This window comes from Pleurodeles waltl, chromosome 4_1 (genome assembly GCF_031143425.1).
Source record: "Pleurodeles waltl isolate 20211129_DDA chromosome 4_1, aPleWal1.hap1.20221129, whole genome shotgun sequence".
NCBI classification, from domain to species: domain Eukaryota; kingdom Metazoa; phylum Chordata; class Amphibia; order Caudata; family Salamandridae; genus Pleurodeles; species Pleurodeles waltl.
This window is the reverse complement of record NC_090442.1, coordinates 1,003,969,553-1,003,996,369: the sequence shown is the minus strand read 5'-3', so window position 1 is coordinate 1,003,996,369 and position 26,817 is coordinate 1,003,969,553. Positions and strand designations below refer to the sequence as shown.

The 26,817-nt window shown below is 44.1% G+C and overlaps 1 protein-coding gene across 1 annotated transcript in view; it reads left to right on the top strand.

Annotated features, from left to right (window-relative positions):
- The window catches only part of CDHR3 (cadherin related family member 3), a 288,891-nt gene that overhangs the window by 91,773 nt on the left and 170,301 nt on the right, over window positions 1–26,817 (top strand). Inside the window, exon 8 of the mRNA XM_069227573.1 lies at window positions 25,858–26,047. Within this exon, the coding sequence (XP_069083674.1) occupies window positions 25,858–26,047 (190 nt within the window). The remainder of the gene's footprint in view (window positions 1–25,857; window positions 26,048–26,817) is intronic.

Here is a 26,817-nt window from a genome sequence, read left to right as displayed (position 1 = left end):
TGACATTGCATTGTTTCACCTGTATTTGTTTTTTTTTAATACATACATCTAACCAAACCCAGTATGCAAGGGGTTGCATTTGTCATAAAGGTAAATTAATATATTTTATAGAAATATAATTTTCTCTAGACAGCATTGCCCTAAAAAGGGTTCCTTCTAGAAAAATCAAATGGACATACCCAGGTCTTCCCTAAATTGCATAATTTGAACCCTGAGGGAAGAAGCTTTCAACATTGATAGAAAAATTCATAGAAAGATCAGGATAAAGAGCATTTATGGGGTACTGTGGGCTCTACAGATCAGCTTTTTAAAATTTACAAAGACCTAGCCACAGACAGCGACAGAAAGGGTATTACTCCAGTTGGATGGTATGTCTCTTTAGCTCTTTTTTTAGGAAAAGATTACTACCATGCAATGCAATATTGTTAACGAAGCACACATGATATTTGTTTTCATGTTTTCATCCTGTCCATTACACTTCTCTGTCACTTCCTTATTGTCCCTGCTGTTCATTCGAGCCTCCAACTCATGCTACAATGCCAGTCCTGCTGTCTTCTTTAAGAGAAAATGTTTGTCTTTTGCCAATAACCTAGCAGTGCTAACTAACTCTTCCCTTCATAGAGACAACTGTTCAGAGATACTCAAACAAGTGGTCATGCTGACCCTACTATAGGAGTCTCATTTGGACCACCCCGTTCCAGAATATGTGTGGCCAATTTCCACCTTATTCTCAACAGGGTAAATTTCAGGCAGGGTTAGTGCTCAATAAACCTATGCTGAGACAAATAATCTGCTCTATGGATTCCAGTCCAGATCTACCCCTGTTGGGGTGCTGAGACTGTGATTATTACTAGAGACGCAACTAGACTCGAAGTTTGTTGCGGGTTAGTACGTCCATAGGCAGTGGTGGTGCTACCACATCACATAATGAGGGAAGAGACATTCTCAGAGCCAGTATAGGAGCACACATTGCCAAAATGTATGCCTTTGTTGTGCTAACACATGCAAACAGCATTCATGCATACCCTGTGTTTTCACACAGCAACACATTAAAGCCAGATCTACTGGCTTTACAAATAATTACCACCCAAACACTAAGCACTGCTGGAGCTTCTACGGTATCCACCAGACCTGCGAGCATCAGATGTTTGCAAGATGTTTCGTACCTACGAATCTTGTGCCTATGTGCATGTCTGACACACAGAAAACAAAGACTTTCTGTAAAAGGTGTCTTTTCTTGCTAAAAACAACATGAAACACAATAAAAAATGCCTCAAGAAACAAAAAGATGTCTATAAGTGGATTCACCAATAAACACAAGAAAGTGCTCCCTCAGACATGGAGAAGGATAATTATATGAGCCCTAAAGAGTCCAAAATGAAGGAGCATTCACAGAGCAGAATAAGTAGAATAACTTCACAATGTAAAAACACGTCTCATTTTAAATTGCTATAGCACAAGTTTAGCTGGGGATCAACAGAGTGTTGTATATTATGGGTAGAGGTGGAGACGAAGCAAGACTGCATACATCAAGTGGGGGCCTAAATCTTTGAATAACATAAATACACCATCATCACAGATTAAGTTATTTGCCCAGACATGTACACCTTTCAGTCAAGATCTAAGCTGAATTCCAAGCCAGGTTCACAAGTTGACTTAATCACTACACCACATTTTCTTCCTCAGTCAGTGTAATAAAACATTCAAAAAAAGGTTGAGTTGAAAATGCTCCCAATGTTCACTTTTGCAAATCCTTCTAAATACTTATATTCTTTTGATATTTTTCTATAGCCATTATGCTGTGTTCCCTATGATGTGTAGTGAGTAGACCCAATGCAAATTATTGTGGTATTTAGGTATTATAGAGGAGTTGCACGTGAATTACATTATCTGTTGTTTAAGTTTCAGGTTGTCCTATGTGTATATACACTATGGGTTGAAGTGTAACATGGTACTTAACATAAATATTCACATATTTCTAAATGATGTAATGATTTATTAATAGTGGTGTATCTCCAGTGTACCCATCAGGGTGGAACAGAGATTGTGGTTTAGGTGATGACTACATCTCTTTTGTTACTGTGATATTAATATAAAATAGCATACAAAGGGTTGATTAATCTTATTTTCAGACTTTGGGCCTTTAGTGCTTACTTGGCATGGCTATTTGCTGCTGTGGCACGAAAATGCTAAATGTTTCAAATTACAACTATTAAAGCCAGTTTCTGTTTGTGAGCTGCAGGCTGAATATCTTTAAAAATATACAGACACATGCCTAGAGCAACCTTGCACTCAGTCACGTTATCTTTTTGTCCGAATAAAAGAGGGATGGCTAAAGATGCCAAAATATAAATGTACACATGCTGCACTAAAAATTCATTATTGTAAATAATGTTGTCGGTCATATTTATGAAGGAGCTAAAGCTGTGTAAAAATGACATTACCTCTTGTTAGGGTGAACATCCACAGCACAAGACACTGGTGCAGGATTAGATTGAGAGATTTGAACATAACCAAAGGGAGACCTGGACATACAGCTCGAATGTGGGTAGGTGTGAGAATAACCATTAACCTGCTGCCCCCTCACACTGGGATCCTGTCACTCCAGCTGGTGGACAGCATCTACACCACCAGCCAGTGATAAGCTCATGTTTCTCTGCCTGAATAGATGCCTAATGATCTCTCACAGGAAGATCAAAGGTATAGCTAGCAGTCTAGTGGAGTGCTTAGATCTTTTGTCTGCTGAAGCAACCATGATTGCTTCAGCAGACAAATCCCTCCGCCTGCACCCTTGAATTTGACCTGCTCTCACAGGCCTTATTCTTTACACCATCCACTCAATTTAGGGTTTGCCTGCTGCATTCAAGCCCGGAGAGGGGATAGCAGAAGGACTGACAGCTTAATCACTAGTGAATGACAGCATTGTTCATGATGGCCTGAAGAAGCAGTACACTAGTATGAGTCATGTCCACTGACAACAGTATTCAGAATGACAGCAGCAGGAGCTGACAGTATATGATAGCAGCAGCACTTGCTTGCAGTGACAAGAGCATGACCTCAGGACATAGCAACGTTAAGACATACAGGCACTGAAAGTAAGTCTAAGTGACAGTAGCAGGCTCCAGGATATGAAAAAACAGGGGTTGTTGTAGGAAAGTGCCCCTTTTTGACATGGTCACCCCCACTTTTTGCCTTATATTTGATGCAATTTTGACTGAAAGTGCACTGGGCGCCTGCTAACTAGGTGCCCAGTGCCAGGTCGATTTCCCTAAAACTGGGCAGTTGTTCCCCAATTGGCAATACCTTTGTCCCCCTGTAAGTCCCTAGTAAATGGTACCCCTAGTACCTAGGGTATGGGCACCAAAGAGGGTCCACAAGGACTGCAGCATGTATTGTGACACCCTCAGGGACACCAGCAAACTGCCATTTTAAGTACATGCACTGGGCACTGTGAGTTCCTCAGCTACATGATAGCTTCACTGAAAACAGGGATGTTTGGTATCAAACATCTCGTATTAATGAACCCCCACTGATGTCAGTGAGGATTTATTGATACAGGCACCAAGAGTGCACCTTAGAAGTGTCTCCTAAAAACTTACCAATTACCAGTCTGCAGATTGTCTAATTTTTGACAGTCTGCCACCACCAGACACAATTCTGACCCCCAAGGGTGAGAGCCTTTCCTCTCGGGCAGTCAGAAACAAAGCCTGCTCTGGGAGTGGTGCTTGCACACCCCACCCAACTGGATGACCTGCAAATCTGCATTCCAAGGCATAGGGCTTCAAAGAAGCCCTTGGTATGCAGTTCGGACTTTACTCAAAGGAGAGTTGCCGACCCCCCTGCCCCAGGGCCCATTTGGCACCATAGCAGGCAGGACATTTAGTATTCAGAGAGGTGTGTCAACCTCTGAGGTCAGTCCCACCCCTTAGGAGCATTGCCTGATGTGGACATAGAATTCAGAAATCTGCCATCTTGGTGTTGGCAGCTTTAGGAACTCTGGGATAGGGTTATGCCCTGTGGTCATATGGGGTGTAGTGACCCCATGATTATGTGGCCTATTGACTGCTACCCTACATCCCCTGAATTGCCCCTAAATGCCCCTAAATGCAGTATATAGAGGAGACCCTGGCAACAGGATCAGATTCCTGCTGACCTATGAAGATGTACACTGAAGAGCCACAAACGCAAAAGAAGAAGCACCTGACCTGGACCCAGCCCTGCCAGCCTGTCTGCTGCACCCGCTGAATTGTGCCAGTCATCTCGTCTTACAGCTTTTGTGCTTCCAAAGCCTGGAAGGACTGCCTTTTCTTCAACAAAGACCCAGGAACTACCATGGAGCAGCAGAGCTGCTTCCCTTCATCTTGCAGGCACTCCAAGACAAACTTTGAGGACTCCGGACTGCCAAAAACACAATACCTGAAAGCACCACTTCACCTATGCCGCACAACCCAAGCTGAAGTGGACCAATGATGCCAGCATGGTTCCCCAGCCATCCAGAAACAAAGCTCACCTTGGACTTGTCCACTGCCGACCCTCCAATTTCGCCTGCAGCCTCTGCACACATGCCCCCTCAACAGCGAGTGCTCCGGTGGGAAAAACCTGATGTCTCAAGACACCTGTACACCCTGGACTGTGGAGAAGAGGACCCCAGGTGTCCCCTTGTCCCTGCACATCTCAAGATTGTAACTCACTTGTTAATTTCTCCCGACTGGATCCCCAGTCCTCACCTGTAGCATCTTTTGGACCGGACCAATCCCCATTGTGTAACATGTGGCACCCAACGCAATACTACACTTCTAGACCCGGCCGCCCCAGTACTGCCCGGTGTGACCTGTTGATGTGGTCCTGAAACGTACCCAATACTTACCTGAAGTCCAGGAGATTGGCCTCGTATGTTGCTGTGTTATTCCTGAATGCAGTATTTGATCTTCTCTTACTAGGGTAACATTGCCGCACGTGAAAATTGCACAGTCGACTTTTGAACTCTACTTTTTTTTCTTGCAAAACATACTCACTTGATTATATTGATTCTAGTGCCCTAAACATTTATAGAAATACTTGTTATTTTTGTAAATTGGTGTGAATCTCATTCTTGAGTCGTGTGTCTCATTTATTGACTGTGTGTCTATGGCAAATGTTCCTCTCTGATAAGCCTAAGGCTGCTTGACCACACTACCCCCTAAGAGAGCACCTTGTGATTGCTAGAGGAAGCCATTGTCCCCACTAGTAAGGGAACCCCTGCACTCTTTGCAAGATATATCCCATTTTGACATATCACATAAAGAGCCAGCTTCCTACATTTGTGGTAAGAGCAGGACTCAATGGGACTGCTTCAGAGATTTCAGGATATTTCACCATGTTTTCCAACCATCAACTACCACTTGCAGAGATGGTACGGAGGCACAACAGTTAAGCCACAAAATCACAGTGCGGTTTGATGCACACCATGCTGCTCCAACAGAAAGCATTGGTGGGTGCATTCAATGTACATGACATGCTGAATCTCTCAGTCAGCCTATTATAAGTTCAACTACCAAATAACCAGAGCAAGAAGCACACCCAGTGTTTTGTGAGGTGGGCTGTGAGAGGTCAGGTCCCAGCAGCCTGCAAACAGACGCAGTGGAATATTACACCTCCTGTGTCCTAATGTGGTGCACATGTGCTGCTTTACCAACCTGAGCTATGTAGCAATCATGAGGTAGAGGAGCACAATGACGGACGGCTCGCCTCTGCTGCATGTGAACAGACTCTTAGAGTAAAATGCATGACTGTTAAAGTAACAGTGTGACATGACGTTATTGTCGAGCCATCACTCAGATGCAAATACTGCCTGATGGACCATAGCTAAACTTTCTTCTGGGATAGAGCAGGCAGCCAGTTCTGAGGAACCACCTTTTCAAAATCCCTTCCCCTACTGATAAGTGCTGGTGCCACCTAGCATTAATTACCGAAACAAACTATCTGCTGCCCAGACCCCTATTTGACAATATCACTTTTGTTAGACGTGATAGCCTTAGGGTGGTCATCCCCCAACTTTTTGCCTGCCTCCCTCCATTTTTCTGACCCTGTTTTTGCTAGTTTTAGGACACTGTTCACTTTACCACTGCTGACCGGTACAGAAGTGCATGTGCTCTCGCCTCTAAACATGGTAACATTGGTTCTTACCCAATTGGCATATTTAATTTACATGTAAGTCCCTAGTAAAGTGCACTAGAGGTGCCCAGGGCCTGTAAATTTAATGCTACTAGTGGGCATGCAGCACTGATTGTGCCACCCACACAAGTAGCCTCCTAACCATGCCTCAGGCCTGCCATTGCAAGGCCTGTGTGTGCAGTTTCACTCCCATTTCTTCTTGCCATTTAAAACTACTTGCCAAGCAGCCTTAAACTCCCCTTTTTCTACATAAAAGTCATCCATTAGGTAGGACCTGGGTATCCCATAGGGTAGGGTGCTATGCAAGTAAAAGGCAGGACATCTGCTTATGTGTTTTACATGACCTGATAGTGAAAAACTCACAAGTTTGTTTTACACTACTGTGAGGCCTGCTCCTTTCATAGATCAGCATTACAACTGCCCTCATATACGTTTAAGTGGTAGATTCTGATCTGGAAGGAGTAGAACAGTCATGTTTAGCATGGACAGAATGGTAACAGAAAATCCTGGTTACTGGTGAAGTTGTATTTAATATTACTATTTTAGAAATACCACTTTTAGAAAGTGAGCATTTCTCTGCACTTACTGCCACCTGTGCCTTACAGCCTGTCTCCAATCAATGTCTGGTCTGTGCTGGTTGACAGGTCCCCTTGTGCATTCCACTCATAGCCATAAACACTGGACACTCAGTCACATCTGCATTCATCTGCATACTGAGTGGGTCTCCCTGGGCAGGAAGGGTGGAGGGGCTCTCTCTTATACTTCCCTCACACAAAGGACTGATAACTTCCACAGGGATCCTGGCAGACAGGGCTGGGCTAAAAGGGGAACTTGTGCACCTCAAAACCACTCTTTGAAGTTACCCCCACTTCTAAGGCCCTTCCGGATATCTAGACTGGATCTCAAATCAGTCACTTCTGGATCTACACCTGGACTCTGTTAGGGGAATTGCCTGTCTTCCCAAAGGACTCATTGTGACTGCTTTGCTGAGAAGGACTGCTGCCCTGCTTGTTGCCCTGCTGCCTGCTGGCCTCTGACTCTGCTGGAAGAACTTTGCCTTCCCCACAAGTGCTCTCCAAGGGTTTGGATGGAGCTTGCCTTCTGTTCTGAAGTCTAAGGGCCACAGAGAAAATCCCCATGTGTCGGAAAATCGCCGCAACGCCTGCAGAAATTGACGCAGCGCCTGCCTTGCGGTGGAAAGAGTGGCGGCACCACCTACTGGATCGACGCAACGCCTGCTCCTTCTTTCAGCGTGTCAAGGATTTTCAGCACATCATCCCTCGGTGTCAAAATATCCCCGCATTGCAGAGAGAAACCAAGGCTGTGCTCCTGGAAATCGGTGCATCACATTTTAGCATCGAAAGAAACAACACATTGTCTCCCTCTCCAACGAACCAGACAAGGCCAGACACAACTTCCATGAGGACATAAAAGCAGTTGCTAGCTGGATGAGAGATAGCTGCCTTCAACTCAACACAAACAAGACCGAGGTTCTCATCCTGGGCCCTCAACCCAATGCATGAAGCGACTCCTGGTGGCCACCCAACCTCGGAAACCCACCCACCCCCGCCAGCCAAGCCCGCAACCTCGGAATCATACTGGACCCTGACCTCAGCATGAACCATCAGATCAACTCAGTCACCTCCACCTGCTTCCGCACCCTCAGCCTCCTACGCAAGACCTTCAAATGGATCCCCCTCAAGCATAGAAAGACCGTCACACATGCCCTCATCACCAGTAGACTTGACTACGGAAACGTACTCTATGCCAGAATTAACAAAAAACTCACCCGCAAATTGCAAAACATTCAGAACGCCGCCGCCAGATTGATCCTCGACCTACCCCGACCCTGCCACATATCACAACACCTATGCACACTGTACTGGCTCCCCATTGAGAAAAGAGTCACTTTCAAAATCCTCACCTACACACACAAAGCCCTCCACATAACCGGACCTGCCTACCTTAACCAGTGACTCAACTTCTATGTGCCCCACAGGACCCTACACTCAGCCCGGCTCTCTCTCGCAGAAGTACCCCGCATCAAGAAAACCAGAACAGGAGGACGATCCTTCTCCTGCCTCGCAACCACCGCCTGGAATGCCCTACCCATCTACATCAGACAAACCACCTCCCTCCCCAGCTTCACAAATGAACTGAAGACATGGCTTTTTTAATCCACCTCCGGTACACGCTACACCCCCCGGCCCCAGTGCCTTGAGACACTGACGGGTGAGTAGCTGCACTTTATCAACCTTGATAGATTGATCGTATGTGCTGCACTGGATAATCCAATGCAGCACCTTATTTTTTAACACATCTTCTCCTCTGAGGCCCCATGTGTCGTTATTTTTGATACATCCCAGGTACTGTGTGTTACAAGGATATAATCACTGATTCTGAAGGATTGAGACTCATTTGATCCTTTAAAAAGTGATAACTCGGCATATGCATATTAGATTTTTGTTGTTTTTATCTTATTTTATTCAGATAGATATTATCTATTTTCCTAAAGTGGTGTGGAGTACTTTTTGTGGGGTTTTCATTGTGTTTCTGTATGAGTTATTGAACAAATACTTTACACTTTGCCTTCAAAGTTAAGCCTGCCTGCTCTGTGCCAAGCTACCAGAAGCTGACCACAGGATCATTTGGATTGTGTTGTGACTTACCCTGACTAGGATTGTAGTCCCTACTTGGACAGGGTGCATACCTCTGCGAACTACAGACCCAATTTCTAGCAACTTTGCACACTCTTACTAACAGGTTTTCTATGGACTTGTGTAGCCCTTGCATGACACACGTCGTCTCTAAGCAACACCAGTCCTTTAGTGGCATTTAGTAAGCCAGACAAAGACACCTTACGTGGCTCTGTGTGGTTTAGTAAATCCAAAGTGACATGTTCCATGTGTCGAATATGGGAAATCCCACACATTCATCCACAGATTTTAACAGGATCCTAGATTTACAAATGTCTGTAAACTGGGATTGTGCCATAATGGTGCGCCTCCCTGACCAAGGCTTAACGAGGAGAAATATCTTTATTTTTCCTCTTTAGTTCTTCTTTGTTTTTGTGTTTTGCATTCTGCAGCGCACATGCAAAGAGGAAAATGCTTTTAAGGATTGTTTTTGTCCAGGAAGGTATCTAATCTTGCACAAATACAATCTTGCCCGTAACACAGGAACCCTGCCCAATGGCACAAGTGTGCTTGTGTTGGTGCCAGACAGCCACAAGTGCTTGAGCGCTAGGAGACAGTAGAAATGTGCCATAGCTTTGTAAATGTGGCACATTTCTGCTATCTCCCTTTCACGCAATGCAGAGCAGCAAGTTATCTTTCTGTGTTGCATGAAAGAGTATTTAATCTGCCCCTTAGTGTTTAGCCAGTATTGGAATTTTTTGAAGCAAGGCCACAAGTACCTTAATCCAACCCCAACCCCCACACACAGAACCAAATGCAATATGTTGTTGGTAAAAATTCTGGACTACCTAATGGACACTAAGGGGGTGATTCTGACCGCCGGGGCCAGGGTAGGCGGGAGCACCGCCGACAGGCCGGCGGTGCCCCGCAGGGCATTCTGACCGCGGCGCTTTGGCCGCGGTCAGTGCAGGAAAACCGGCGGTCTCCCGCCGGTTTTCCGCTGCCCGTCAGAATCCTCCAAGGCGGCGCAGCATGCTGCGCCGCCTTGGGGATTCTGACACCCCCTACCGCCATCCTGTTCCTGGCGGCAACGCAGACACTGAAATACGCGACGGGTGCAACTGCACCCGTCGCACCTTCCCACTACGCCGGCTCCATTCGGAGCCGGCGTCCTCGTGGGAAGGTCGATTTTGCCCTGGGCTGGCGGGCGGCCTTTTGGCGGCCGCCCGCCAGCCCAGGGCAAATCCCAAAATACCCTCAGCGGTCTTTTGACCGCGGAGCGGTATTTTGGAGGGGGAACATTGGCGGGCGGCGTGTTAGAATCACCCCCTAAGGGCCTGATTACAACTTTGGAGGGCGGTGTTAATCCGTCCCAAATGTCATGGATATACCACCTACCGTATTACGAGTCCATTATATCCTATGGAACTCGTAATACGGTAGGTGGTATTTCCATCACATTTGGGACGGATTAACACCGTCCTCCAAAGTTGTAATCAGGCCCTAAATCATTTTAATGCAACTATATTTAAAACACCATTTGCAATGTAATGGGCCTCGTGTTTTTAGAGCTATTAGCGTTGTAAATTCCTAAATGGACTTTTCTTGCCACATACATTGGAAGTGAAAAGTAAAACAGTTGACATAAGCAAGTCAGTTCAAAGCGTCACGGCCGCCTTGAGCGTGAGCACAAAGGAGAGACACAAAAGAGAAAAGATGTTTGCTCGCAGTCAAACATATCGGCAAACATGCAATTATCCATGTAACAGCGTTGATGGCCAACGTGGTAACAAAACTGCCCCAAGGAGGGACAAACGTAAAGCATTTACCAAAGATAACAAAGGAGTTTTGAAAGGCAAGCCCATGAATGAGTGACAGTGAGCCTGCGGTGGGCGTGGTTAAAAGCCCACAGACAGATTACAACACGTCAGAGTGCTTGCGTGATCGACCTAAAAAGAAAAAAATAAACTTTCTTCCCCTTTTATGCTTTCATATAGAACTTGCAACCCCTTGTCATGCGTAGTAAGCTTTATATAAATGTAATTACATACAATATAATTTGTGATTTTCACCTTTTTGTTTGGCTGTACTTAGGCTAACGGTTAGGAACAGGGCATTGATTGCCTTCAATTGCAGATGCTGCCTCAGTCATCGGTTGTTGATGAGCAATCGTCCTCTTTCAAAACAATGAGGAATGTTAAAGCACATGATCTTGCCCAGCCAGAGCCCCCACCATAAGGTCCATGACTTAGAACCACTGGTGACCTCCACCCCTTCTGTGAAGACACTTTCCGGCACCCCAGAAGTTGTGCATGTCTTTCTAAGGACAAGAAAATGTTTCCCAAACAGTGCTCTCCCTGGGCACTACCTGAGGCACGCATCCATGAGCTGCAGCCTGGGCCATGGCACACGATGGGCGTGGCTGAAGCCCCTTTAGCCCAATGGGCGTTGCGTGTCTGATTATGGCTTTCTGAAGCCAATTACTGGATAGTAAGGAGAGAGGCAGGCCAGCTGCATTGGAATTGCTGGAACCTTTACTCACTTTTGACCCCGAGGATCACAAAATTGTGCAGCATCACGACGACCCTAAAATAGGAATTCAAGGAGGTCGCTATATTGGGCTAGATACTTTTGCTCCGAAAAGTGCCAGCAAGTAAAATTAGCCAACTTTGTCTCATCACCTGCTTTTTTGGATCGTGCGTTGGACAGCGCATGCTCTGATGCTTACAAGACATTTTGTTAACTAAAAGGGGCTTGGAGCCTGCCCGATGCATACCGTTCACTGGCTTCACTATGGTGTCTCACTTTCTTGCTTTTCAATTTTCAGCATGTGCTGGTTTCACTTCCCGCTCTGGTTTTCCTCTCCGAGGAGCATGGAGCAAGTACTGTTTAATTGCTATATTATTGTCCTTCCGCTGCTCCAGACTCAGGCATTTTTCACCACATAGCTCTGCTTTCCACCTCTATAGGGGATGGATGCAGTTGTAGGGGTTGTAAGCAGGGAACCAAAGGCGCCACTTCAAGTAAAAGAAGATCAAAGAAAAAGATGAAAAGACAAAGATAAGCCATTCTGGGTTTCAATAATAGTGGCATTCATTTTTGATCTTAGAATTTACCCTGGGTAAAGTTTTCACTGAAATACAAACTGCTCAGATATGGTTCTTCGCGTTTTAAATAGGGAGCCGAGAATATGTGTCAAATGTTTTCACCTGAAGTCGTCTATTTTACACAAGTTTTCTCTTCCTTTCCGGTATGCGTCTTAACCAGGCGCCAGAAGGTAAAATATTCTTGTTCTTTTTGATTTCACTCCTGAAGCCCTTGCTAGTTAAAGGAAAACAACATTGCAAGTTGAAGAAGTTAATGAAAATTCCAATGCTGTGTGCTCATCAACAACCTGATTAAAAATATATCTTTTTACAAAGCTCCTCAAACTATATCATGAAAGCTGCGAAGTGCCATCATATCAGAATCAACAAGTCAATGACATAAACAATTTCAGAAAAATCTGAAGAAATTCTGACTGGCCATTGCTTTTAGAAAGTCTGTGAGATTAAGGGAGATCCAGTCAAGCATAAAGTTTTTTTTACAGACACGTGACCGACTGTGCCCCATCCTGCTTACCTTTTAGAGTCCTTTGGCAGGCGAGAATTCATCCGATTTCAATTTCACTACCTCCCTAAATGAGCTGGGAATGACTGACTGTGCCCCAGGGAAGAGACCCTGGACTGTCAAGCATTCTCCAGGTTCTATCAAGGTCATAATATGTGACTGGCCGACTGTCCTAACCCCACTGACCTTTTAGCGACCCTTTCTGTGAACTGTTCTACCAATCCCATAAATCCCGGGTACAGCCTGACATGACTCTGTCCCACTGCATTACATACATACTGGTCTGACAGAACTTTCCTTGTTTCACTTCAGCCATGTCAGAGTCTAGCATTTGATTTACCCTTCCGAGTCCTGCTGTACTTACATGGTCTCAGCAGGGCACAGGAGTTTCCCAGATTTATACTGTGAGCAGGCCCATAGATAAGCTTCCAGGCATGACTACATATTTACCAGCCTGGCTGCTAAGCTGCTAAATATCCTTGTAGAATGTATCACACTTCATTCAGTCAGTCTTGACTTTTTACAGCCGCTCAGTGCTTGTTAGAAATTGTAATCTCCTGCTTATATCAGGAAATTAAAAACTTCGGCCCATATTTACAAGGAGTTCGCCCCACTGGTGTGTACATATATTTTTTTTTACACACCGGTGGCACTTTCTTTGCTCCATATTTGCAAAGTGACGCATCTAGGCAGATGCGTTACTTGTCGTTATGATGCATCAGTTTTTTTTCTTTGTCGGAATCTCCTGCATCACCTTAGAATTAATATATGCATGGTGCGCATTCCTTCGTACAATCTCTCGAAGAACTGCTGCATCCATATTTACAAGTTTTCAGGGAAGTGACACAACATTGGCAAATGACAAGCAGAGTCTAAAATTCGCAAAATTCCTACACCTCCTTAACCCAGGTGTAAAAAATTATGCATTGGCTTTACAATAGGAATGTGATCTGCTGAAGTCACTTTACACACTGGAATATGTGTATATGTCACTTCTACTCTACTAGTAGTGGGTCTACACATGTGAGAAACATGTTGTAGAACCCCTTGATCAAGCTGGGACCACGGCACCGATGATTCTGTCATCCTCTGCAGCAAGGCAATGTGACGTGTACGTTTTGCAAGGCAGAGGCCTGAATTGTCACTTCTCCATGTAGGAAGGGGGTCACCAAGTACAGGTCCGCGTACTCCAAAAGGACAACAGGTAAGTAGACACATAAGGTAAGTAATACATGTATTTCCACTTCACATTCCAAAATATACTTGTATTTACTTACATTACACTGTCACTAACTGTGTCACACATAGGCAGGTCTCGACATACACATGAGTACACCATGCCCACTGTAACGTGACACATAGCCATACTGCATGCATACCATCTTTGTTCCAGGACCAACGTAAAAGTGTAGATGGTGATATTCCACCATTTTACAGTTTTTTACATTGGTCCTAAAAGATTAGGCTACTTTTCAAACTGATACAGCACCTCTACATTTTGACGCATCGCTGAAGTTGAGTCAGTTGTGAGGCCAACTTCAGGGATGCACCACTTTCTGGGTGGCATTGTTATGGTAAAGTTCCCACATATGCTTCAGAATTTCTGATGCACCTTGGGTCCTTGCACCATGGTGCCCCATATTGTAAATATGGCACATCCATGACATTGTAACCGATTCCTGCGCATCGTAAGTAATTTTTGATGCATTGCTGCTGCAATGCAGTGATGCTTAATTTCTTGTAAATATGGCCCTTCAATTCCCAGAATGCATAGTGATGTTGGCTTAAATGTCAGGGCTCGCTAAAGGTGTGAGGTTCCTTAGTAGCAATCCTTGCACAGGCACTGGCCTTTCTGGAATAAAGCACGGATCCTTCAGATTTCTATTACACATACAGTGAGGTTTCCATGGTATTCCTGTATTTATTTTTTTACCTGATGGCCCCATGTCATCAAGGACACGATGTTCCTGTCAAATGGTTCGCTTTTACAAATCACCATTTTAGTGCAACTGAATGGAACCAACATTACAACTCCTAGAATGCAATACATTTTTAGAAGAAAGCATAGGACTAAAAACACTGTCCTTGTTGAGAAGAGTCATCTACTGAATGTATTCTGGTTGTGATTTAAAAAAATTAAGTCCACTAAGACACCAGAGGTGGATTACACAACCCTAATTTGGGTGAAAATTAGATGGCAAAACTTTATCTGTGTTTACTCAGTGAAGTTTCCCATGAGCAGGGTGAAAAGTGACAGTGCACCCTGGGATCAAACCACCTACCCCGGCAGAGGCTGTACTCGAACAGCCCTTGATTGTGCTCTATTGTTTAAACCAGATTCTAAATCTGATAATTCTCCGTTGTAACATAGCAACAGTTGATAACAAAACACATTACCCACAGTTCCTTCATCATAAAAGCCTACCAGCCAGTGATGAAACGAAACTTGAGCCCCCCCCAACCCCCCCCCCCCCCCCTCCGGCAAAGTACATGAAGGTCCCAGTCCCACCACCCAATTAGGAGCTCTCAGGCCAGGAGCCCGCCGTCCGTGCACAATGCCGGCCAGTGCGCATTGTGTCACTGCATGCTGCTGAGGGGCCCCCCTGGAGCTTGGGCGGACCCCACAGGGCATGGGCTGCAGGGACTAATGTTATGCCACTGCTACCAGCCCAGGCTGACAGGCCACTCTGAAAGTCTGTCAGCACAGCACTGCTTGTCTGTTTTGACTTACAGCGGAAAGCACAGCTGCAGGAGGAGGAAGGTAAGCAAGAAAGCTGGTGGTGGTTGGTTAAGGATGGCAAGTAAAGTACTTTTTTCACATTTGGTACAAAGAGGAGAGGCAAGGTTTATGGCTCCCAGTTATTCCTGTGTCTCAGCCTAGCAGTTATGTGCAGGGGCAGATGTTTTTGTGGGTAATACATAACATACAATTATAGAAAGGTAACTGAGCCACTGGGATATTTTTCACCTTCAGGTTCTGCGTAACATCATAGACAACTCGAGCTTCGTTATCATTGTCTATTTGATGTCACTCAGAAATCCTCCGTGAAAAACATCCCCGTAACTCATAGTTACCTATCTATCATTCTATTTTTTTTTTTAAATCCCATGTCTGGTCAATTACCAGATTCTGATCAAAGCCTTTCACCCAGATTGAATGCATGTGTGCTAAGAAATGTGCAGCCTGTTATCTGTCACCCTGGAATTATGCTAAAGTTTCCAGCGTGTCATTCAGAGTCCGCTTGTATACCTTTGTTCTCTGATCATTTTTCTATCTAATAAAAACGCTCACATTTTGTTCCACAATGTTGCCACTTTGTTTTCCTCGCTTGCCAGTAGTATGGAGTGACTGTTGAGCAGGAGCGCCCTTTTATTGTTCGTTCTGCTATGTTCATTGGGCTCAACTGCGCAATCAACTGCAATACATAATCTATAATCACCAAATGATCACACCTATGTTAGAAACCCCACTTCAAAGCTCCAGGACATGGTAAAGTCTGCAGGTTGGGATACACTATGTTCCCAGGGGCGTAACACAGGCCCCTGCAGCCCCAGCACTGAAGAGTGCGGGACACCCATTCAGGGGCCTCTAAACCCTTTAGATGTCCCCATTCCTCACAAGGCCATTGAATATCTGTGAGATTTGAGAGATTCAAGAGTCCCTCTTCACATTCCGCAGGGGAGCCCCTTCATTTTACGTTACGTCACTGTACGCAGCCCCTCGTCATATTTGAGAGACTTGTCTGGCAGGTGCAAGAAGAAATAATTCTGTTGCACTGTGTCTAATATCTTTCTTGGTACTTCAGTGAAACAAAAGACATTTCCTGGAATCCTTGTCAGAAGATGCTCTCTGGACAATTCAGCACCACTTATTAAAGACACTAACCTTTTCAATACCTAGGTCTGGCATTAAAGAGACCTTGTAACTTTACTAAAATTATTTGCCAGCCTCTTTATTAATTGGTCTGTTATTCATTCATTCAATTTCATGTTTCAAGTTTATTGGCTGCTCGAAATGGATAATTTCACCACCATACATCACAATACAAACCATTATCAGCAATCCAATAACAGTTTATTAAAAAACCTTCTTAAAAAGGTCTAAAAGAGAATAGAATAAAAATATGCAAAGTTAAAAAGCTTTAAAATGCAAAATATATGTAAAACTCCCTGTGCAGTTAGCTTTTGGCAGCCTATCATTGTAATACTCATATACCCCTGAAAACTTCAATTTATTAACAGGAGTTCTTGCTACCTAATAGTCCAAGCTGCAAACAAACATTTAGAGACAGCTGCTGCTATCAGTGTTGAAGAATCACTCTTGCATATCCTTAGAGCAGTAACTCTATCAGATATGGAGAGATTGAACAATCACCTATGCCTTTACACAATGTACCTGGGGCAAAAAAAACAAATGCTCACCTCTTTCTTCAGCAATACTATAAAATGTACATTTTTTAGCACCCTCTCCAGGAAAGGCCCAATGAGCAGTGAAGGTAGCTATAGACAAAGTGCCATACCTGAACTGTAGGAGCAGGGATTGGGTTCGCATTGGTCTAATAGTGTGCAAAAAAGGCTTGGACGAGGGCTCATGTTCAAATTGAAGGAAGCCATTAGTCAATCATCCTCTATCACTAGTCTGGACAATCTGAGAAGAAACCCTCTTCCAAAATGTCTGCTTTACAATCGACATAATATTCTGCGATATTACTTCAGGAGTGACCCAGAATTCTAAAAGGCCTAGAACTGCCCATCTGTTCCTCAGGTTCCTCAGCCAACCAATCTTCAGGACTGCTTGTGCCTGCCCCAGTACATCACTAAGGCCAGCCCTATCTTTTTGCAGTTCGTCTGTTGAACATATACGGATCCAGTATAGCAAAGTTCTTAAAATTGCCAGATCCATTATAGGAATAATACCAAGGCCAAATCTAAGGGGCAGCAAGGGGGTGCCTCTCCCCAACCCAGTAACATTCATAAGGAAATAATTTTCCATTAAACCAACTACACTCAGATTATTCTGCCACCACATCTCAGCCCCCTATAAAGCTGCTCCCCTCGCCTGCATTTTGTATATATCAATTGCAGGAGGGCTATCTTGACAATCGCAGCACCTCTATAGCTACTGACATGCAAGCTTTGATTATTTATGGGCCCCCCTGAGCCCGAGTCCGCTAATCTAACACGCAGGTAATTGAATTCAGTGACCCTCTCTATGCTCTCAGTATTCAGAGTAACCTTGCCATTCAGCTTTCTCCTCCTGGTATAAATCACCAGCTTTGTCTTCACTGAATTGACCTCCAACCCAAAGTCCTTACAAAAGGCACAAATGCTAGTCACTAGATTCATGAAGACCTGCTCTAGTCTTACCTGTGTCGCCAGCATAGAACAGCCCTGGTATTTTTTGTCCTGTCAATGTGGGGGAGTCATTAACACAACTAATTGGCCTATGGAATTATTAATATACAAAAAGGAAAGTGTAGGCGCCAGGATGCCTGGCAGGCCTCCCTCTTAACCCTGATTGGGTAGGTTAACTCACCTTTGTTACCATATTTAATCCTTGCAAAGTTTCCCTGATAAAGGCGGAAAATGAGGCCAAGTAATTCTGGCGGGACCCCCATCAATTGAAGTGTACTCCATAGCTTCCTTCTTGGGATTAAATCGAAGGCCGCACAAAGGTCAATAAAAGCTACAAACAAATCTCCCACACCAATATCCAGTCTTCCAATTAATCTGTAAGAATCTAAAGACTTGTTCTATGGTGCTGATCAAAGGTCTGAATGCTGCCTGCAAATTTGAGATAGCACCACTCTCATCGATCCACTCCAAAAGCCGGTCTACAATTTGTTTACAGAATATCTTCTGCAAGTTATCAAGCAAACTAATTGGCCAGAAGATGGACAGATTGCTTGAGCTGCCCTTTTGAATATAGGCACTATCTCAGTCCCCTTACTCGTTGGTGGAATCGGAGCATCAGCTGCAACCACGTTGCAGACAGTGTTGATGTAAGACACCCGGATACTTGTATTGGATTTATATAATTCACTTGGGACTTTATCAAGGCCTGGGGCCTTCCCCAATTTAAGTGAGTTAACAATAGGGTTTCAGATATTGAAAACTCAAGGGTAATTGTAGCCTCTGTACCAGTAAAATTGGGGTTTACATATTGGGACTCATTAATGACAGATTAGAGGGAGCTAAAGTGTAAGACCCATTCACCCGGACGCTAACTAGCACCCAGAAGTGCCTTTGATCATTATTCCTAGCAGCTTCAAGTAGGCAATCCAATCGTTCCCCCTCCCACTTTCTCTTAGCCTGGGTCAATTCATTCCTACAGTCTGCTCTAGTTGTTCTAATCTCTCCTCTGTTACCTACTTTAATAGCTTTTAGCAGATTGCTCTTGTCTTCTCTGCACCTTTTAGTGAACCACCCATTATTTGTACTGGACCTAGTCTTTTCAGAAGCATCCAGTACAAATAAAGTTCTAAGGTAGTCATAAAGAGTCAAATGCTCTCTAATAATCCTCCTGTGGTCGCTCCAATGGAAGATCATAGATTTCAAATGCTTGGCAAGTATCTGATACAACATAGAGTTGTGGAAGGAGAGCATTTTACTGCTTCCCACTTAACGTTTCTCCTGTTGTTAGTCAGCTTAGGTTGCTGATCAAAGCCCCCTGAATTGGGAGTAGCAGTGGAAGGTAAAAGCTTACGAAAAGAGAGTATTACGGGTTCATGGTCACTCTCTTCATGCTCTAGTTCCTCCATGTCAGACATCTATATGCCTGTTATATTACCCTTGTGTAAATGTTGGGGCCAGTTGGACATCCGAGCGTGAGTGACCATTACACGCTCGGAGCCTATCGGCCAGGGTGATGTCCACTACCTGCAAAGATGCCCTAGTTAACTTACTCTTAAAGGGAGCGATCAATTCAGGTATGCCCCATATTTTATCTTCTTCCTGGGATAAATCATGGGTCACCAAATAGGGCTCAAAGGTAACACTAAAATCCCCCAGTACAACAAAGGGGTAGGCTCCTTTGACACCTGAAAGAAGACTACCCAGTTTATGCAGTTCCACAGATTTGCTGCTTTTCCCCACACTTCTATTATACATTGTGATTAACAGTATGGAGTCCTCTTTAATTGTTGAGAGAAGAAGGCCCTGTATATCATTTGACCCCAGGTCTAATTCATTCACAGTGCATTTAAGTGATCTGCTTAACCATATTAATAAACCTCCCGAGGCCCTCCCTCCTACCGACCCACAAACGGGGACCCAGAAACTTTTGAAGCAGCTCCTATTCTTGGGTTTTAAATCCTAGGTTTCATGGAAGATACATATTTGATGTTTGTGTATAAAATCTCCCCAAGACGGGTTAATAAGCTTCATCCCAATTCCCGCTATGGTCCAACTCAGGATTCCAGACAAATGTTCACGACTGTCTGACTGCAAGTCCAAAGTAGTTGCCATTGTATTTATGGATGACGTTCCCGCTGGTGGGAGTTTCACTGGAGGCACCAGATAGGTAACCTGGGGCTCATTAGAAGGGGGGCATTTTCCTTTTTGGATTAGCCCCTGGGGGGAATACTTATATCTAGAAGATAAGGGGTACGGCGGCCAAAGCCCCTGTGGTCTCCATCTGGTGTAGGAAACATTCAGCCCCCAGTGTCAATCAATCTGAAACAGGGAGCAGAGGCCCTGTTTCTGGGGATTTAAATGGCTAGCTAGGGAGACTCCAGTATCTCTACATATGGTAGGTCACCGTGCTCCTTGCCTGAACAGGACCTGCCAGGGGGTTAAATGCCTCGAGCGGTTGCAGAAACAGACCCCTAGACCTGTTACCAGCATTTTGACAATTAGAAATAAGTTGTTTAACAATTTTGGCTGAGCTAAAATGAGCAATTATACAGTCTCCCATCCATGCCACCCTCCTCACCATTAATATGGTAGAAGGTAAACGGAGGAGGAGATTTGCATAATAATTCAAACAGTGAAGAACCTTGTTTTACAACTGCACAAAAGATTTTGTGGTATTTGATGGCAAACTGGTTACATTGACTATCACCGCTACTGAGGGACTTGCTTCTGGTGGCAAATTAATCACACAGTGGTCCAATCTTAGGCCGGTCTCGCTAGTACCTCCTCTCCTGTTAGCTCTGTAGTATCACCCCGATATTTTGTAACATCTTGTTCCCTTTCCTCACAATTAACCTTAGAGAGAGTCGGACTGACCCCCTGAGCATCTGTATTTGGGAAAGCAACCGAGTTTACAAAATCCTAGGTTACAGTACCCTGAACCTGGGGCTCACGTTCACGACTAATCGAAGGTAAATCTCAGGTTATTATTTGTCAAGGGCAGCATTGGGTGGGGTGAGGCCTTTATCAGAAGTGCAAGTCAGCGGCTTAACAAGGTTCCCCAAAGCCTCCTCAATGACACTTAATCGGTCTGTGACTGGTTTCAGTTTCCTCTCCAGTTTATCTGTAACCCTTCCAATAACATTTTCCAAAATATCCTCGAAGCGATCCTCAATGCCCCGTTGAGGCATTTACAGGGAAGTATTCACCACAGTCTGAGGGCGTTTGGTCTTAATACATTTATTGACTCATTTCCTTTTTCCTCTAGTGTCCATACTGATAAACTGGTCTGCCACCATAGGGACGTATTCGATTAAAGGTGCCTCAGGGACAATAGAGACCTGTGAGGAACCGCTCTTAGTTGTGTATTGGATAAAAGTTGGGGCCTCGCCACATGATTCTATGATCCAGGGAAAAGTAAGAGGCACCTGGGCGGGGAAGATAAATGAAAGGCGCCTCTCTGCGGACTCAATTTCCCTATCAAGTGCACCAACTGCTTTCTCAAGGAATCCTTGAAGTGTATTTTTAATGATAAGCTTGTCAGCACTTGTTGGTAACTTGTGCTTCCCCATTCTCCAAAAGATTTGGAACTGAAATTTATCCGGACGGCTGATCAGGGTGTGAAATCACAATGACTCTCAATTTTTTGCTTCTACAGTTGCTAGATCATGTGGCTTTCTTTCCTTGTCTGCATTTGTCACTCACCTGGAGCACTGATGCTTTATTTCTGTCCTTCAACTGCTTGTTTTTCAATCGCTATTTTTTTTCTTTTAAGCACTGAACCAGACATGTTTTCCAGTTGTCTTCTTTGTGTACTTCTCTTCCCATCACTACCAAACTCAGTGTATCTCTTTCTCACCAATGTGCTTCTCCTCGACTTTGCTTTCTCACCCATGCGTTTCTCCCCACCAGATCCACTATTAGGGGCAACTGTTATTTATGGGCAAAAGGGGCATTGCCCTGCCACCCTCAGGGGAGAGGCAAGAATAGGGAAATAAACACAGAGCAGCTAAAAAATAAATCACTGCTCTGAGACAGTGTGCTGAATCTCCTGGGTGAAGACTAGTGAAGTTTGAAGATATCCTACTGCGCAAGCGCCTGCCGAGAGGGGCTTTCTATGACCTGCAGGCACAAGCTACAGCAGTGACATCATAGGAGAGGGAGTGCTGAATTAGAAACCAAGCGATCCGGTTGCTTTTAGGGTGCATAAGCCCTGGCCCTGGGAGGAGTTAGTAAAGCTCCATTCACTTCAATGCCTGGGGGTGGGGCAGCTCGATGAGACAAAGAGGGAGTGGGTGGCATCTCTTTGTTGGTCATCACAGAGGATCAGGCTGCCGGAGGGGTGCAGGGGGCTGCTCTTCTGGCAGTAACATGTGTTTAGTACTGAATTTGGTTTCACTTTGAAAAAAATGTTTTGGAGCTGAGCACAACAGAGTGCTCCTTATTTCGTCTGTAGGGGCCCAAGACAGGGAAGGGACCGGCTGAGGACAACAATTGCACTAGTGGACCAGGGGGTAAGTGTGCAGTTAAGCTTCTGCATCAGGGGCATTGTAACCCTCCTCTGCCCCATTTCCACCACACCCACCCCCTCCCTGCTTTAGCAGCTACAAGCAGGGTGGGGTTCTTGATGGGCCTCTTCTGTCCGCAGTTTGCCAGACAAAGGCTCATAATTAACTTAGGAGGGTGAGCGAGTGAAAGGAAGGATGGGTGAATGGATGGATGAAATGGTGGATGGACTGATGCATAGATGAATGAGTGAAATGATGGATGTAAGAATGAAAGAGTGAAAGGGAGAGAGGGTGTATGACTGAAAGGGAGAGTGGATGGATGGATGGATAAATGATGGACAGATGGAGTGAAAGGATGGGTTGATGGATGATGAGTGAAAGGATGGATGGGTGGTTGAGTAGAAGGATAAACTGATGAATGAGTGTATGGATGAATGGAGTGAAAATATGGATGAGCGAATGGATGGATAAGAGAAAGAATGTATGTAAAGATGGATGAGTAAAACAATAGATGATGAGTGAAAGACAGGGTAGATGTATCTCTGGATGAAAGGATGGTTGGATAAATGAGTGAAAGGGTGAATTGATGGATGGATGAATAGGTGGATGAATGACTGAAAGGATGGATGGCTGAGTGAAAGGGTAAATAGGATGAATGGATGGATGATGGATGGATGGATGGATGGAATGAAGGGTGGATGGATGGGAGTAAGGATGGAAGGCTGAGTGAAATGATAGATGGATAGATGAGCCAAAGGAAGAATGATGGATGGATGGAGTGAAAGGATGTACAGATGGACTGAAAGGGTGCATTGATGAGTGAAATGATGGATGCATGATTGAAAGGATGGATGAATGGATGAAGGAAAGGGGGTGAATAAGTGAAAGGTGGATGGTTAGGTTTGTTGGGTAGGTTTCCCTCGACCAGTATCGGCTCCAGAGCTACACTACACCCTCCTTGTTTTGTGGTCCATTTTTTATTCACGCTTGGTAAAATAAACAAAAAATGCAGGCCAGCTTCAGGCCCAGTAACAAAGTGAGGGAGCTAGTGACATTGTTTGATTGCTGATAAAGGTGCATGAAGGGGCCTATGCCAGCAATGAGATATACTGTTCGGAGCTGGTGAAATTCCAGCCCTGTGAGCATGTCTGTGTGACTATGTGTGTACGTTAAAGTGAGAGAGAATGTCAGTGAAGATATAAGTAAGAGTGATTGAGAATGAGTGACAGTAAGGACGAGTATGTATGAGAATGAATGTGAGTGAGGGAGGGAGAATGGCAGTGAGCGTAACTGAGTGTTACTGTGTGTGAGACACAATAAGACTGGACAATTCAGAAATAGTGAGAATGAGTGGGACTGAGTGAGTCAGAGTGGGTCAGAGTAGAATGAGTGAGACTGCATGAATTAGTGAGACAGTGAGACTGAGTGAGTCAAAGTGAGACTGTAAACTAAGGGGATTATTTACAAAAGGCCTGCGCTGCTGAAGCATCAGCTTTTAGACGTTTTGGTGGCACAAGCCTCTCAGTCATATCTCTGCGTGGCTTTGCATAGGGTCATAGATACGGGGTAAGGCAAGGCAGCGCAAGGCACTGCATTGGCTTACTCTGCATCAAGAAGGCGTTCCATGGGTGTTGCAGTGGATGTTCCTATGCAACACCCATGGATTCTGATGCTGTAACAGATTTACAAAGACACGTAAGCCTGGGGCAGCACCAAGACCTTACACCTCCCCAGAGCATGTGTAGCAAGGAACAATGTCTTAATTTCTCCTTGTTTTTTCTGCATTTTGCTTCACACATAGAATAAGCAATCGTCTCCATGGATTGTTTTTGTGCAGGACTGTGTCCCTTCCTGCACAGAAACAATCTTGTCAACAACCAACACACTTTCACTATGGTGCAAGGGTGCCTGCATTGACACTAGGCACCAAATTGAGTGCCAGTGCAGGAGGAAAGGACAGGAATGCTCGTAGATACATTAATTCCTGCCCTTTCGATTTGGCATAGGTCAGTGCAACAAAAAGACTTGAGGTGCTGCCTTATGAAAAATCTTTGTAGATGAGGCTCTTAGACCAAGAAAGTATGAGAGAACCCTTCAAGAAGAAGCAAATTGTAATTTGTGCCTGTGTGCACTTATAGGCAGGCTAGAAAAAACTAGTGCAAAAAAAAGAAAAGAAAAAAATGCAAGCGTTTTGGACAGAGCAACAGGCAGGCAGAGCGGGATGGGGAAAAATAGTAACTTTATCACGTTGGGAGCAGCAGATGGGCACAGATTAACTAGAATCAATCTGTGCTTTGTCCGTGCACCAGTGAAATGATTGGAACTGATGTTCGCCTAGCGCTGGCCATTAAGTAGGCTGAAAAGAAGAGGGACACCAAGGCGAACAAATGGTAAGCGATAGGTGGGCTCTACACCCTTTTTGTGTACAAAAGTGTCTTACAAGCGAGATCCATACACTAGCGCATGCACTCGCAGACTCAACTCTAAAAAAAGCAGCTGTGGTGCACGTGTCTAGAAAGTTATGCTGTAGCCATGTCAAAAGTTTTTTTTTTTTATTCTTTAACCAGGCATCGGGCATACTGTGCAATGTGGCTAAAGACATTTGACAAAACCAGTAGGTCCCAAAGGCTAGATTTTCAGACCTACCAATGGTTGTATTATTACCCAAGGTTCTTCCCTATCTCCTCTCTTCTTTACGCTGCCCATATTTCTTCTATGCTGAGTAATTCATGATGGCAGTTTCCAGTGTCGACTCCATGCTTGTAACACTTCTATTAAGTTTCTTTAGATGTTCTTGTACAATCGCTGCATCAATCCATCTACTTTTTTTTTTTACTAGCCTCCACAAACAGATAACAATCCTTATCAGTCTACTTGGTTGCAAAAATGGAGGTCATGTTTAATGACAGTCATCTTTGATGACTCCCCATCATCCAAACCACTAGTAAATACAGGGACTAGATCTTTGCCCTATTTGCTATGGTCCTCGAGGGCAACCATGGTGAAACCCTCATGCATGTGTTGTCATGGTCACAAAATTGTAGAACATCTTGAATTGACATCTCAGGGCAACAACTTTCTAACGTAAAATCTGTCCAAAATTGGACCACTGGGAACATTTGTGGACTGAGGAAATGTAATCACCCGATAGAGGTCTCTTCGAAAAATGAGAAAAATAATTCCCAACTCCATTACGATTCTTGATACACAGGATTAGTTATAGAAAAAAAGACTTGCTGCTTTGGTGTGGTTTTTTAATCCATGGTGCACTATGTAATCTTTAATAGTAGTTCACTGTCAGTAAATTACACTGTTTACGTTTCATTGATCGTTTTATGTATTTTGAGTAAGGGTTGCTAATCAATCTTGATTAAATAAATAGCTGGTGCCTTTTGACATGCCATCCATATTTGTAGGAAGCTTTCTTGACACACATTTGTACATGTTTTGCAATGCTGTTCCTTGAAAATCTAAGCATGCAATCTATAAATTTGCCTTTGAAATTGCTTTTATAATGAGAATCAGGGCAGATGCACGTCTAAAAGGTAAAAAGGTATAATTAAAAAAAAGTATATGTGTTTTTATGTCTTTCTTTTTAGTCACAGGTGTAATTCAGATTGCCATGTCCATAGACCGTGAAGCGGATCCGTTCAGGCTTCATCCTAACATAAACCTGGAGATTGGAGTGCGGGAAAGCCCTGTTGCGCTACATAGCAACAAAATTCTCCTAACCTTCATAGTTGGGGATCTCAACGACAACCCACCAGTGTGCCAACAGTATGCCTTCAGGTACGACGTGCTTTCTAACATAATGTATTCTAGCTTCAAATCACTGATCACTGCCATAGCATATTATTACCACCAGACTTGGGTAAAGTGCTCTTTCTACTCCCTAAATCATGAGAAGGAAGAGGAGCTTCTTAAACCACCTAGCCAGAGTGTTTAAATATACTCTGGATCAATGAGATAAGTATTGACACTGTTTAGTGATATTATTTAAACTAGTTAAACAGTATGCTTCTGATTAAATCAAATTCACTTTTTAAAATGTTTATCTGTCTCGTAATAAATGAAAAAATATTGTAAGTAATTGATCCAACTGGAGTCTTCATTGTCTTCGGTCCAGTGTTGCAAAATATAGGAATAAAATCCGGATCTCCCACATCCAGTGCTCTGTTCTTGTATTAAGTGAACACACTTGGAGATTGTCCAGATCACAAAAATGCAACAGGAAATTTCCAAAACACAAATATTCAGATGACCCAAAGGGGTCAAACTGGTCAGTTTACAGAACAAGGCCAAGGATTGCTTCACTCAAAGCTATGTTTTAGCTGTCATATAGTCCAGAGCATGAACTTAAGCCTTGGACAGCCTTTTATGATCCATCCGTACAACTAATAAATTGGTACATTTCAAACTATTGCCCCCTGTACTAATTTGGACAGACACTGTATAGAAAAAGTATTTTTGTAGAACATGTTTTAACTGTGTAAAGAAACAGAAACACTTAGTATGTGTGACATATTGAGTGCCATTTGAATGTGAGTGGATACAAGTAT